This window comes from Haliotis rufescens, unplaced genomic scaffold, assembly GCF_023055435.1.
Source record: "Haliotis rufescens isolate VD_foot unplaced genomic scaffold, xgHalRufe1.0.p SCAF_9, whole genome shotgun sequence".
In the NCBI taxonomy this organism is placed as follows: Eukaryota; Metazoa; Mollusca; class Gastropoda; order Lepetellida; family Haliotidae; genus Haliotis; species Haliotis rufescens.
Genome location: NW_025964383.1, coordinates 29968252 through 29982237, shown reverse-complemented (window position 1 = coordinate 29982237; position 13986 = coordinate 29968252). Strand labels below are relative to the sequence as shown.

At 48.0% G+C, this 13986-nt stretch overlaps 1 protein-coding gene across 1 annotated transcript in view; it reads left to right on the top strand.

Moving 5' to 3' along the window:
* Positions 1-13986, top strand: part of LOC124130913 (mitochondrial intermediate peptidase-like) — a 73619-nt gene that overhangs the window by 53404 nt on the left and 6229 nt on the right. The window contains exons 13-17 of the mRNA XM_048390590.1: positions 1163-1240; positions 2559-2763; positions 4974-5044; positions 12486-12584; positions 13200-13334. Of these exons, the coding sequence (XP_048246547.1) occupies positions 1163-1240; positions 2559-2763; positions 4974-5044; positions 12486-12584; positions 13200-13334 (588 nt within the window). The remainder of the gene's footprint in view (positions 1-1162; positions 1241-2558; positions 2764-4973; positions 5045-12485; positions 12585-13199; positions 13335-13986) is intronic.

Sequence of the window (13986 nt, the reverse complement as noted above, 5' to 3'; positions counted from 1 at the left end):
ATCCCAATTGCTTGGATTGATGCTTATGATATTGATCACTGGATTTTCTGGTCCACACCCATATTTGAGGTCAGCCAAACTTTTGGAAATTGTCATGACAGTAGATGTGATTATGTGAATGAGAATTATACTCATTTCATGCACTTTACACAAAATGTAGAGGGGAGGCTTAACCTCATCTTGTGTTGTGATGTAAGCAGTTTTCAGGAACATGTTTCTTAAGAATTTGACTTTCACTTTGTGTGAGTTCATTGGGGTATGAACATTAATAACACTATCCACTTTATGATAAATGATTGACCAAGTACACACATACCCTGTTTCAGGCAGTGGTTCACAAGGCTTGCATCAATAACACTATCCACTTTATGATAAATGATTGACCAAGTACACACATACCCTGTTTCAGGCAGTGGTTCACAAAGCTTGCATCAATAACACTATGCACTTTATGATAAATGATTGACAAGGTACACACATACTATGTTTCAGGCAGTGGTTCACAAGGCTTGCATCAATAATACATGTACTATCCACTATATGATGAATGATTGACCAGGTACACACATACCATGTTTCAGGCAGTGGTTCACGAAGCTTGCATCAATAACACAATCCACTTTATGACAAATGATTGACCAGGTACACACATACCATGTTTCAGGCAGTGGTTCACAAGGCTTGCTTCAATAATACTATCCACTATTTGATGAATGATTGACCGGGTACACACATACCATGTTTCAGGCAGTGGTTCACAAGGCTTGCATCAATAATACTATCCACTATATGATGAATGATTGACCAGGTACACACATACCATGTTTCAGGCAGTGGTTCACAAGGCTTGCATCAATAATACTATCCACTATATGATGAATGATTGACCAGATACACACATACCATGTTTCAGGCAGTGGTTCACAAGGCTTGCATCAATAATACTATCCACTATATGATGAATGATTGACCAGGTACACACATACCATGTTTCAGGCAGTGGTTCACAAGGCTTGCATCAATAATACTATCCACTATATGATGAATGATTGACAAGGTACACACATACCATGTTTCAGGCAGTGGTTCACAAGGCTTGCATCAATAATACTATCCACTATATGATGAATGATTGACCAGGTACACACATACCATGTTTCAGGCAGTGGTTCACGAGGCTGAAGGAGTGCAGGGATACATCTACTGTGATTTTTTTGAAAGAGCAGGAAAACCACCCCAGGTACGTGAGAAGTGTTGGAAAGTCAGGATGTAACGTTACGGTCATAAGGTCCCGGCATCCTCGATTATCTGATGTGTTAGATCGCCCATTCTGATATGATCAGTACCCTGGACCTGAACACCACCATCACTGGGGAAGTCATGTCACAAGATCCATCTCTGTGTTCATGAAGGGGCGGTCGGGTAGCCTAGTGGTTAAAGCTTTCACTTGTCACGATGAAGACCCGGGTTCGATTCCCAACATGGGTACAATGTGTGAAGCCAATTTCTGGTGTCCCCCTCCGTGATATTGCTGGAATATTGCTAAAAGCAGCCTAAAACCATACTCACTCACCCTGTTCATGAACGTAGCGCGAAACTCAAGACAGCTTGACATTGATTGCCTGCCTTCAGTGTATTTACTCGAATCATCACAAGTCTGTATTTTTGAGGATTTAGTTTCATCAGGAAAGGTTTTCCTAGAACCAAGACAGAGAAAAGGAGCCCTTATGCTACAAAACGTGTGTGCATGGGTGCATACGTATATTATGTATTATTATCATGATATAGATACAATCTCACCAACTTCCTGGAATTTGTGAAGTGATTGATAGAGACCTACAGGGATGGAGTTCTCCAATGCTTGGTCCGAACTAATTAGCCATTGTGGCTTGTTTGCAGAGTTGTAGCCCTGCTTTGATTTTGACAGGATGTTATTTAACCATTGCCTTTTACCTGCTGTAACTATATACCTTCCGGTGAATCAATGCTGTGACTTCAGTGCTAGTTTTACATGGCATCTCTTTTCCCTTTTCCCCACATTATATCTGGTTCTTTCATTAATAACCTTATTTAGATTATCAGGATTTTTTTCATAATTCTTTTTGGATTTCTTTTCTCATTTTCAGTAACTTGACCATATATGTAGTGTATACAATCTCATTCATTAAAGGGTTGGTGGGGTAGCCTTGTGGTTAAAGTGTTCCCTCGTCACGACAAAGACCAGGTTTGATTCCTGACATGGGTACATTGTGTGAAGCCCATTTCTGGTGTCTCCTGCTGTGATATTGCTGGAATATTGCTAAAAACAGCGTAAAACCATACTCACTCACTCACAACCGAAAAGGATGAATAAAGACAGACGGCGCAGGAACCAAACTTTTTTTTCCGAGACAACCGCAGGTTTGACACATCAGTGTTTGACTGGAATGGAATGTTGCTGCATTCAGCAACAAGAAGCAAAGGGCACAAGAAAAAGAACCTGATTTTGCTGAAATATTGCTTGAAGCAGTGTCAATTCTCAATCACGCATTTCTCACTCGTGCTTTTATTGTTGACAGGACTGCCATTTCACTATCCAAGGAGGCCGAGAGAAGCGAGATGGCAGCTACCAGCTCCCTGTGGTGGTCCTCCAGCTGAACCTGCCACCCCCTCAGTCTCGCTCCCCTTCCTTACTCACCCCCGGGGCCATGGAAAACTTGTTCCATGAGTTTGGCCATGCCATGCACTCCATGCTTGGTCGCACAAAGTACCAGCATGTCACAGGTACTGTATAGTGTTCAGTCTTACTCCCTCCGATAGGGAACTTGTTCCATGAAGTTGGCCATGCCATGCACTCCATGCTTGGTCGCACAAAGTACCAGCATGTCACAGGTACTGTATAGTGTTCAGTCTTACTCCCTCCGATAGTGAACTTGTTCCATGAGGTCGGCCACAATATGTACTCCATGCTTGGTCGCACAAAGTACCAGCATGTCACAGGTACTGTATAGTGTTCAGTCTTACTCCCTCCGATAGGGAACTTGTTCCATGAGGTCGGCCATGCTATGTACTCCATGCTTGGTCGCACAAAGTACCAGCATGTCACAGGTACTGTATAGTGTTCAGTCTTACTCCCTCCGATAGGGAACTTGTTCCATGAGGTCGGCCATGCTATGTACTCTATGCTTGGTCGCACAAAGTACCAGCATGTCACAGGTACTGTATAGTGTTCAGTCTTACTCCCTCCGATAGGGAACTTGTTCCATGAGGTCGGCCATGCTATGTACTCCATGCTTGGTCGCACAAAGTACCAGCATGTCACAGGTACTGTATAGTGTTCAGTCTTACTCCCTCCGATAGGGAACTTGTTCCATGAGGTCGGCCTTGCTATGCACTCCATGCTTGGTCGCACAAAGTACCAGCATGTCCCAGGTACTGTATAGTGGCCATGGAAAACTTGTCCCATGAATTGGGCCATGTAGTCACAGGTACTGCATAGTGTTCAGAGCCTAGCCCCTCTCTAGTGTGGCCATGGAAAACTTGTCCCATGAACTGGGCCATGTAGTCACAGGTACAGCATAGTGTTCAGAGCCTAGCCCCTCTCTAGTGTGGCCATGGAAAACTTGTCCCATGAACTGGGCCATGTAGTGACAGGTACAGCATAGTGTTCAGAGCCTAGCCCCTCTCTTGTGTGGGCATGGAAAACTTGTCCCATGAATTGGGCCATGTAGTCACAGGTATAGCATAGTGTTCAGAGCCTAGCACCTCTCTAGTGTGGCCATGGAAAACTTGTCCCATGAATTGGGCCATGTAGTCACAGGTACAGCATAGTGTTCAGAGCCTAGCCCCTCTCTAGTGTGGCCATGGAAAACCTGTCCCATGAATTGGGCCATGTAGTCACAGGTACAGCATAGTGTTCAGAGCCTAGCCCCTCTCTGGTGTGGCCATGGAAAACTTGTCCCATGAATTGGGCCATGTAGTCACAGGTACAGCATAGTGTTCAGAGCCTAGCCCCTCTCTAGTGTGGCCATGGAAAACTTGTCCCATGAATTGGGCCATGTAGTCACAGGTACAGCATAGTGTTCAGAGCCTAGCCCCTCTCTAGTGTGGCCATGGAAAACTTGTCCCATGAATTGGGCCATGTAGTCACAGGAACAACATAGTGTTCAGAGCCTAGCACCTCTCTAGTGTGGCCATGGAAAACTTGTCCCATGAATTGGGCCATGTAGTCACAGGTACAGCATAGTGTTCAGAGCCTAGCCCCTCTCTAGTGTGGCCATGGAAAACTTGTCCCATGAATTCGACAGTGCATGTTCCAAGTCGGTGTACTGTCATCCTGGACAACAACTTGAATGGAGGAAAGTGAAAAGCTCTGATGGCCATGGTAGCACCACACTATCCACAACAGATAGAATGATTTCCGCTCCAAATAATTCATTGGCAATGATAGCTTAATATAGTCTTTGCCACTGAAATTCTCATCTGGCTATTTCATTCCTTTATGAACCTTAGCACTCTCCATTTCTGTTCACCAGTGGGCGGTGGGGTACCGTAACTTAGTGGCTGGAGAGTTCGCTTGTCATGCTAAGGCCTGTGTTCAATGTGTGAAGCTCATTTTTTTGTCCCTATGATTATGCTAAATGAGGCATAAACACCCAAATCACTCACTCATTTCACCAAAAAATGTATAATAAAAAATGAATTTTGTTCTCAGGCATCAGTCACTTTTTTTGCTAATATCAAAACTATTCTTCAGATTTCCACATAAATATAGCAGACTCTGTTATCCATGCTTGACAACTGACATTGTATTAAAGAGCTGAGTTCACTGTGTGCTCAATTGTGTTGTTGATATCCTTCTTTCCTTATCACTTTTTTTCAATATAATAATAATTTAAAGAATGTCCAGCCTCCCTCCTCACTGTTAAGCTAAATGTGCCCGAGAAACTTTTAATGTCTTTTATGCAGCCTTACATATGTTTAATCACTTGCAGGTACACGATGTTCAACAGACTTTGCTGAGGTGCCGTCAGTATTGATGGAGTTCTTTGCAGCTGATCCAAGGGTAATTACATTAAGTAATACGTTACCACTGTTATACCGAGGCTGTTGTCTCCCACAACTGCTGCTATAGCGAAATCTACCACAGAGATCTCAATTACCTCATGCAGCACGTGCGTAGCCACCTAGCTGCCATGTGACACCCTTCACTCTTGTCTCCTTCGTCTGCTTAGCAAGACGTGTTTTCTCCTGCTGAAGCGTTCCTTGAAGATTTGGTGATATTTATTATCGTTTATTCTCTAATAAACTGTGCTTTTATGGGGCGTTGCGGTAGCTACGCTTGGTTATAATTTTCCCGCCAAACGGAAAATTTTTCCCGCCCTTTTTTCTATATACTTGCGGGGTTCGCGTATGCACGTTGTGTTTTACATTTCCCCTGTTCTTGTATGTTTTGGGGGTTAACATAACTTATTTCTTTAGTAAAAGTTATATGTGTATGTTATATGTTCACATTGCTCGTTTATTTTCTTGTGAAAATGTTCGTTTGTGAATCATTGTGGTGCGTGCGTTGTAACCATGTTTTGTTCTTTGTTTCTAGAAAACAATCAATGTCTGACATGGATATGTCCCCTGTATCCACCCCCTCTACCCCTGCTCCTCGGAGTTGTGGGGTGTGCAGAAAGTTTTTGTCGTCCCGGGATCCCCACGATCGTTGCCCGCGGTGCAGGGTTCCTTGCGAGGAAACCCGGTGCACCCTGTGCGAAGGTCTGGGACCTGCGGAGTTTGAGCGGTACAGGCTGTGCGCGCAGTCCGTTTCCACCCCTGTGGTGGCCGGTTCGTCCGGTCGGGGCCCCCGTGCGGGCACCTCCTTGTCGGCTGCGGCGGATCCCCTTGCGGCCCTCGGGCTGTCTGGGGCTTCCGTCGCCGCATTGTTGTCGCAAATTGTGGACTCCAAGCTGGCGGCCTTATCGCAAGATAGGCCGCTGGCTGTTCCGTCCCCGGCCTCTTCGGTGGCCGCGGGTTCGGACGCGGGGTCCACCGGTACGGCGCCGGCTGCCGTGGTTACCGGTCCTTCCCCCGAACCGTTGCTTCCGCTATCGGTTAAGGACCGCGTGGCCATGGTGTATGACCTCTTCGAGGACATGCCAAAGCCCCTGCCGATACCGCGGGGTATCCACGGTTCCGTGGGTTCCTCCGAGGTATACGACGAGTCGTCCGACAAGGCTTTCCCGGCATCAACCTTGCTGCGCGGGATTAAGCCGTCTTTGGAGAAAGCCTTCACGGCTGCCTCCGGTCGGGGTCTCCCGTTACCTCCCCCGTCGTGGAGAAAAGGGTCTTTCCCAGTTCATGACCTTGCCTTTCCCGAGGCTGGTCCTTCTGCGGAAGCCCATGTGGAGCGTTTGGGGGTCCGTGCCCCACCGGTTGCCACGGTACCGCAAGGTACCCTGCAACAGCTGGACACCCTCGCTCGACACTCCATGCTGGCTATGTCTCACGGAGACACATACCTGGCTGCGGCGGCCAGTCTGGTCGAAGGTTCTCCCACGGACCGTGACCAGCGCATTTACAACTGCTTGCTCGGTTTGAATGCTTCCCTGGAGTACGTTGCCGGGGCTTCGGCCTTTGTTTCCGGCACGTGCCATTTTCTTCGGCGCCAGTCGTATCTGGTTGCTTCAGGGTTGGACGCTGCCAATCAGGAGGTGCTCCTTTCGCAGCCTTGGTCTGCTCGGACCCTGTTTAATAACAAGATCCCTGGGGTTCTGAAGGAACAACAGGCCGCTGTGTCTGCCGAGGCCTCTCGGCACACACTGGATCTTGTGGGGTCCTTGCATAGGCGCCTGGGTGCCGCTCCGAAGCGGAGCGCGCCCCAGGTTGCTGCGTCCGGCAGGCCTAAGGGGTCGGGTCCTTCTTCCTCCGGGAAGAAGCCCCGCTCTGAGGGCTCCGGTAAGGGTTCTCAGCAGCCCTTTCGCGGGAAGAAGGGGAACTGGGGGAAGCCCAAGTCGTCTAAGGACGGCAAGGGCCCCTCCAGGTGACTCTCATTGGAGGGGTTCGTATGCCGACAGCGCCAACTTCGGTTGGCCCGTAGGCGAACCCGAGTCACACGGCCCTGGACAGTTGCGCCTGCCGCAGCCCGTCCGGCCCCCCTCTCTTTCCCCAGTGGGAGCCAGACTCCAGACTTACTGGGAGAATTGGGAACAAGTGTTCGACGACCCGTGGGTGGTCAACACGATTCGGTACGGCTATCGGCTCGATCTCAAAGCGAATCCGCCGCTCACCGTTGCCCCGTCGGCAGGTTTCTATTCGGAAACCGATCTTCCCTTCCTCGCCGATGCCATCGGCAGGTTGGTGGAGAAGAGGGCAGTTCGGGAGTTAGCTCTACCAGAAATAACACCGGGGTTTTACTCCAGGATATTTCTCGTTCCCAAGAAGGACAGTGCCGAACTCAGAATGATTCACAACTTGAAATCGTTAAACGAGTTCTACCTGTGCAAGCCGCCCAAGTTCAGAATGTTGAGCTTGACGGACCTGAAAGCACTGATCATGCCGGCCGACTGGCTAGCTTCGATCGACCTGAAGGATGCTTATCTGCATGTTCCGATTCACTCGGATCATCACAGGTATCTCAGGTTTGTCTTTCAAGGCAGGCACTACGAGTGGGTTGTACTCCCATTCGGTCTTTCGTCCGCTCCCTGGCTGTTCACCCGGTTAACCACCCCCATAGTGGGGTTCCTCCACCGGAGGGGTGTCCGGTACTTCGCGTACCTGGACGACTCGCTAGTAGCAAATCGAATGTCGGACACCCTGTCACGCCATCTCGTTTTCGCACGTCGGCTCTTGGAGCAATTGGGGTGGATTGTCAATCTCCCCAAGAGCGAGTTAACCCCTTCTCAGAACTTGCAGTTCATCGGAGGTCGGTTCAACACGGTGTCCCATCGCCTATTTGTCCCCCCAGACCGGTGGCACAAAATTCAGGCGATGATTGCCAAAGTCTTAGCGGTGCAACAGACTGTTCACTTTTGGGAACAGCTGTTAGGGCTACTTGTGTCAGCCCAGGACTGCACCGTACGGGGTCGTCTCCAACTCCGCCCGCTGCAACGGTTTTTAATCCAGTTGTTAGCAACGGAGGTGAACAGTGCGACCGTCGCCCTCCCGGATCGGCTCCGACCGCATCTGGAGTGGTGGACGGTCCCTTACAATGTCTTATCAGGAGTCTCTATGCGGCCCTACCGGGCCACGTTGAACCTGTATACAGACGCCTCTCTAGTGGGCTGGGGCGCCCATCTAGAGGGGGAGGTGAGCTCGGGGCTGTGGTGCGTAGACGAACTAGGTCTTCACATCAATTGTCTCGAGTTCAAGGCAGTGATCAACGCAGTCAATCACTGGAAGCATCGTCTCGTCGACGCCCGGCTCATGCTGGCGACCGACAACACGACGGTAGTGTCCTATGTGAACAAACTGGGGGGAACCCACAGTCACTCGCTGCTCGATCTCACGTTCGAGTTTTACGCTCTGGTGGACAGTGTCCCGTGCCAGATACGCGCCCGTCACATCCCAGGTGTGCGGAACGTACTGGCCGATGCTCTATCGAGGCCTCGGGATCCGAGCCCCACAGAGTGGATGCTGAACCCAGTAGTGTTTCAGTGGCTGTGCGAACGTTTGGGTCGTCCGATGGTCGACCTGTTCGCAACGCGGTTCAACAATCAACTCCCGTTGTTTGTATCACCAGTCCCGGACCCGAGGGCCATCGATCACGATGCTCTCGCGTTAGACTGGACGGGCTTGGACGCTTATGCTTACCCGCCGACAGCGTTGATACCACACATTCTAAGCCGGCTTCGAGGAGTTCGCTGTCGAATGTTACTGATCGCGCCCATGTGGCCGAACAGATCGTGGTACCCCGACTTGCTGACCCAGGTCACGCAGTCGCCACTCCCACTGCCTGTGAGACCGGATCTCTTGATCCACCCTCACACCCGTCAGCTTCATCCAAACGCAGGGCAGTTCAATCTGCACGCGTGGATGTTGTCACCGAGCGTCTGAGGAGTAAAGGTTTTTCTCGCCGGGCGTCTCGGGCATACGTTAGTATGCATCGTGATTCTACCCAGAAGGTGTATAATGCACGTTGGGTTATTTTCACGAAGTGGTGTTGTAAACATCACATTCATTCGCCAGATAAGGTATCTGTGCAGGATATTGCTCGTTTCATGTCTCACTTGCGAGAGACCCGGAAACTCTCCGGGGGTTCCATTGCCAACTATGTCTCGTCCGTTGCTACGGTACGGGACGTTGCTATGGGTACCAGTCTCTCCAAAGAGCCGGTGATACGGGGTATTATCAAGGGTTTCAAACAGCACGATCTTAAGAAGGGCCGCCTTCGGGCACCGGCCTGGGATCCCCCCTAGTGTTGCAATCACTTACGGAAGCTCCGTATGAACCCTTGCATAGTGCTTCGTTCCGGCATGTGACTTGGAAAACAGCATTTCTCCTCTCCTTTGCCACGGCGGCACGTGTATCCGAAATTCATGCACTCGATGTCGCCAAGGTACGATTCGATAGGGGTGACGAAGGAGCGGTCCGCCTGGGCCTGCTCATGGGCTTCGTCGCCAAGAATCAGAGAGTCGGGCAAGCGGAGAGAGAATTCACTGTAAGATCACTCAAAGAAATCTTACATCCTGCTGATACTGAGGACAGAGCGCTGTGTCCGGTTAGGGCCCTTAAGTATTATCTTAAGGCTTCGAATGAACGTAGACAAGGACGTGACCGTCTGTTCATATCGTGTAACCCTAATCGCACGGTTGACATAACTCGCAACTCGATTGCGTTGTGGCTTCGTTCTGTCATCAATCTGGCGTACCGGTCTCGGGGGTTACCGGTAGCGGGGTCAAACCCGCACGAGATCAGGGCGCTAGCGGCAACATTTGCCCTACACTCGAATATCTCTGTTCACAGAATATTACGAGGTTGTTACTGGCGTTCTGACTCGGTTTTTGCCAATCATTACCTCAGAAAGGTTTCTGATGAAGACGTGGAGGGGGTGCACCGTCTTGGGCCGCTGATCGCGGCACAAGCGGTCATCTAGGGGGTGTGTCCAGCGCAATTTCAAACTCCGCAGTCGTCAGTCCTTGCACGGTGGTCAATCTGGGTCGTCTCCAATGTTCCCACGCCGTGGGTACAGGAGTGGGGGTCCTGCAAACCAGCGCACTCACACCACAGGTGAGGCGGCTTTATGTGTGTTTTGTCCTTATTTGTATTTTGACAATTATGCATTTAATTGTCTGTCGTGTATTCCAACCTTGCGATACATGCTTACGAATACTGGAATTAGGTCACGCGCCTAATGCATACTTTCAGTAGGCTTGCTCTGGGATATACGGTCTGAAGGAAATTAATTTCCCTCTTTTCGACTGTTTAACCTGATCTAAGATTTAGCTCACGCGGATACAGTGTTCTCATCCGCTGCGGCGATGAAATACCTATCCAGTGGGGCCGTTTGGAGTCACCAATCGTTTTGGCAATGACGATTGAGCCTTACGGTATGCGCATGACAGTGCTTTGGTATTCCTATAGGGTAACGCCTAGCTAGGTGCATGCGCATCGAGTGCTTCCGCCTTGGTGTTTACTTCCGCTGGTCGGAAGGAACGCTAGCAGTCAGGATTCGGGTTGTAGGTGCTCCCCACCGCCTACTGTGGTAGTCAGCCTCGGTATAACAGTGGTAACGTATTACTTAATGTAATTTGTAGAATTTTCCTATTCGGAATATTCTATAAGTAATACGTTACCACTGGGCTGCTGCCCGCCCGTCCGTCCCCCGAGCACTTGCTCTCGCAGGAGACAAGAGTGAAGGGTGTCACATGGCAGCTAGGTGGCTACGCACGTGCTGCATGAGGTAATTGAGATCTCTGTGGTAGATTTCGCTATAGCAGCAGTTGTGGGAGACAACAGCCTCGGTATAACAGTGGTAACGTATTACTTATAGAATATTCCGAATAGGAAAATTCTACAAATATGTTTATAGCGCTTGTTTGTTTGTTTGTTTGTTTAACGCCATACTCAGCAATATTCCAGCTATATGACAGCGGTTTGTAAATAATCGAGTCTAGACCTGACAATCCTGTGATTGACATCATGAGCATCTGGGATTTGGGATACGATGACATGCATCAACCTAGTCTGACCCATTAGTCGCCTCTTACGACAAGCATAGCCGCCTTTTACAACAAGCTGTCTAAAACAGGACTTTCTTTTGCATGGGATATCCAGTGGATAGAATGTCTGGCCAGACCGTTAGGTTGATGGTTTGATTCCCTGGGCATGTCATACCAAAAGATAATGAAATATGGTACTTTTTGTTACCCTGCCAGATGCTCGGCATTAAGGGGAAAAAACAAGCACTGGTCGTCTTGGAGTCAGAATACTGTATGTGAGTGGAATATCCATGTTAAACTGCAGCATGGCATCTCAGTGGGTGAGCACTATAAAATCGGCACTAGTACGAGCAGCCACACATACAGACATGCACGCACATCGTTGTATAAGTGCAATAATCTTGAATGTGACATTAAACCCTCACCTCTTTGCATGAAGGATGTAATATCAATCATGCTATTGATCATAATATATGGATGGGGTTGTCAGGCTCAGTGACTTGGTTTATCGCATGTCATCATACGCCAAGTATATCAATAACTGGTTTGGCAGGTCCAGACTCTATTGTTTACATGTGGCCATCCTGCAGCTGGAGCCTTGCTGAGTGCGACATTAAACATCAAACAAACAATGTAAACTCAGTATTAAGCACAGATTCAATTCTTTTACAGATATGCTATATTTTATTTTAAGGATTCCTCATACAAATTCTGGGGTAGAGCATGTCTCCAATGTCATCGTATCCCAATTGCGTGGGACCCGTGAAGATTTCGGGGTAGAATAGGTCTTCAGCAACCCATGCTTGCCGTAAAAGGCGACTATGCTTGTCGTAAAAGACGACTAACGGGATCGGGTGGTCAGGCTCGCTGACTTGGTTGATGCATGTCATCGATCCCAAATGCATGGATCAATGCTCATGATATTAATCACTGGATTGTCTGGTCCAGACTCGATTATTTGCAGACCGCCGTCATATAGCTGGAATATTGCTGAGTGCGGCGTTAAACAACAAACCAACCAACCAACCCAATTGCGTGGATCGATGCTCATGATGTCAATCACTGGATTGTCTGGTCTGAGTGCGACGTTAAAAAACAAACAAACAAACAAACAAACAAAGCTAAGGTCACCAGCAACCATTGCTGTCATACGCGGCATCTAAATAGATTGTTTGGGACTTAGGGACTTGTTTGATGGATGTAGTACCCTGACAGTATGTGCCGTTTTGTAGAGTTAAATAACATACTACCAACATGCTGTCTACATACAACACAGTGTGTTACTGGATAGCTGAGTGGTGTCCTGCGTCAACAGCATCTGGTTGTAGCCTTCATGTCATCGGATGATCTTCTTTGTAGGTGCTGTCGACATTTGCCCGACACTACAAGACTGGTGAAGCCCTGTCACCCTCTACCATCCAAGATCTGTGTCAGTCCAAGAGAATGTTTGCTGCTTCGGTAGGAATTATTAACACAGTTATGCAATGCCCATGAACCATTAGGTTGAAAATAATTGCAAATATGTAGTCCTGACATGACCATTGTAACAGGACTGTTTGCACACAGGGAATGTAACAGGTTATTGACGTTCTTTTTTTCTTCTTTGTTTTGTTTTGTTTTGTTTTTTTTCTTTTCTCTTTTTTATCACAACCGTACAGTTTAATAGAAAAAGAAGTTATTGACTTTCTTAGTACTGTAGAAGGTGACTTGTGGAATCATCACAGGATGTGCAAATGATTATCAATCATTAAAGGTCCACCACCTCCATGGTGTAGTGGATGGAGCGTCTGACTGGAGAGTGGAAGGTCGGTGGTACAATCTGGCCCCAAAGACGTAAAAAGATGGTACTTGTTGCTACCCTGCCTCAGACAGGCCTTCCATAATTGGTACCGCCAGATTGTCCAGCTGAAGAATCATGTTTGACTTTATTCAAGAGATGCAGTTGTAGGCGTTTTTCTTCTGAAGGCGATTCAGACTGCCCAGTTGAAGAATGTTGTTTGACTTCCTTCAAGTGTTGTCTGCTGAAGGATGGTCTGACTGTTCAGTTTAAGAACCTTGTTTGACTTTCTTCAGGAGATGCAGCTGCAGGTGTTCTACTCTGTCCTGGACCAAGTGTACCATGGGCCCCACCCTCTAGGAAGGTCCACAACACAGGTCCTGGCAGATCTGCAGGTCGAGTACCATGGCACGCCCTACATTGACAACACGGTAAGAGACTCACCATTTCATGTTCTTGGGTTGGGAGGGCAGAGATAATTTAAAAAAATATTTTGTTCTAGAAATTACTGGATAAACTGATTGTATCTCGAGTTTTGCAAACAAATACAATTGCTGAATGTCATGAAAAAAAATATGTTGTGAAAAAAAACCCAAATTGTATGACACCTCTTTTAAAAAACCCATTCCAATTGCAATCTCTACTCACAGGGAAAGGTTTGCCTTTACTTTATCATATAAACCTACCGGGTACCCATTCGCTGCTAAATGAACAGAGAATATATTTTAGTTTGTTTGTTGTTTAACGCCGCACTCAGCAATATTCCAGCTATATGACGGCAGTCTGTAAATAATCGAGTTGGGACCAGACAATCCAGTGATTGACATCATGAACATCGATCTACGCAATTGGGATACGATGACATGCATCAATCAAGTCAGCGAGTCTGACCACCCGATCTCGTTAGTTGCCTCTTACGATAAGCATAGTCGCGTTTCACAGCAAGCATGGTTTGCTGAAGACCTATTCTAACTCCGATCTCTATGCTGTAGATACTCACACAGCATCCATATTGAGCCACATATTTATGGCCATTAGTGAGACATTATATCTAAAAATGCAGTGAAGTTTCGTGTACGTTTA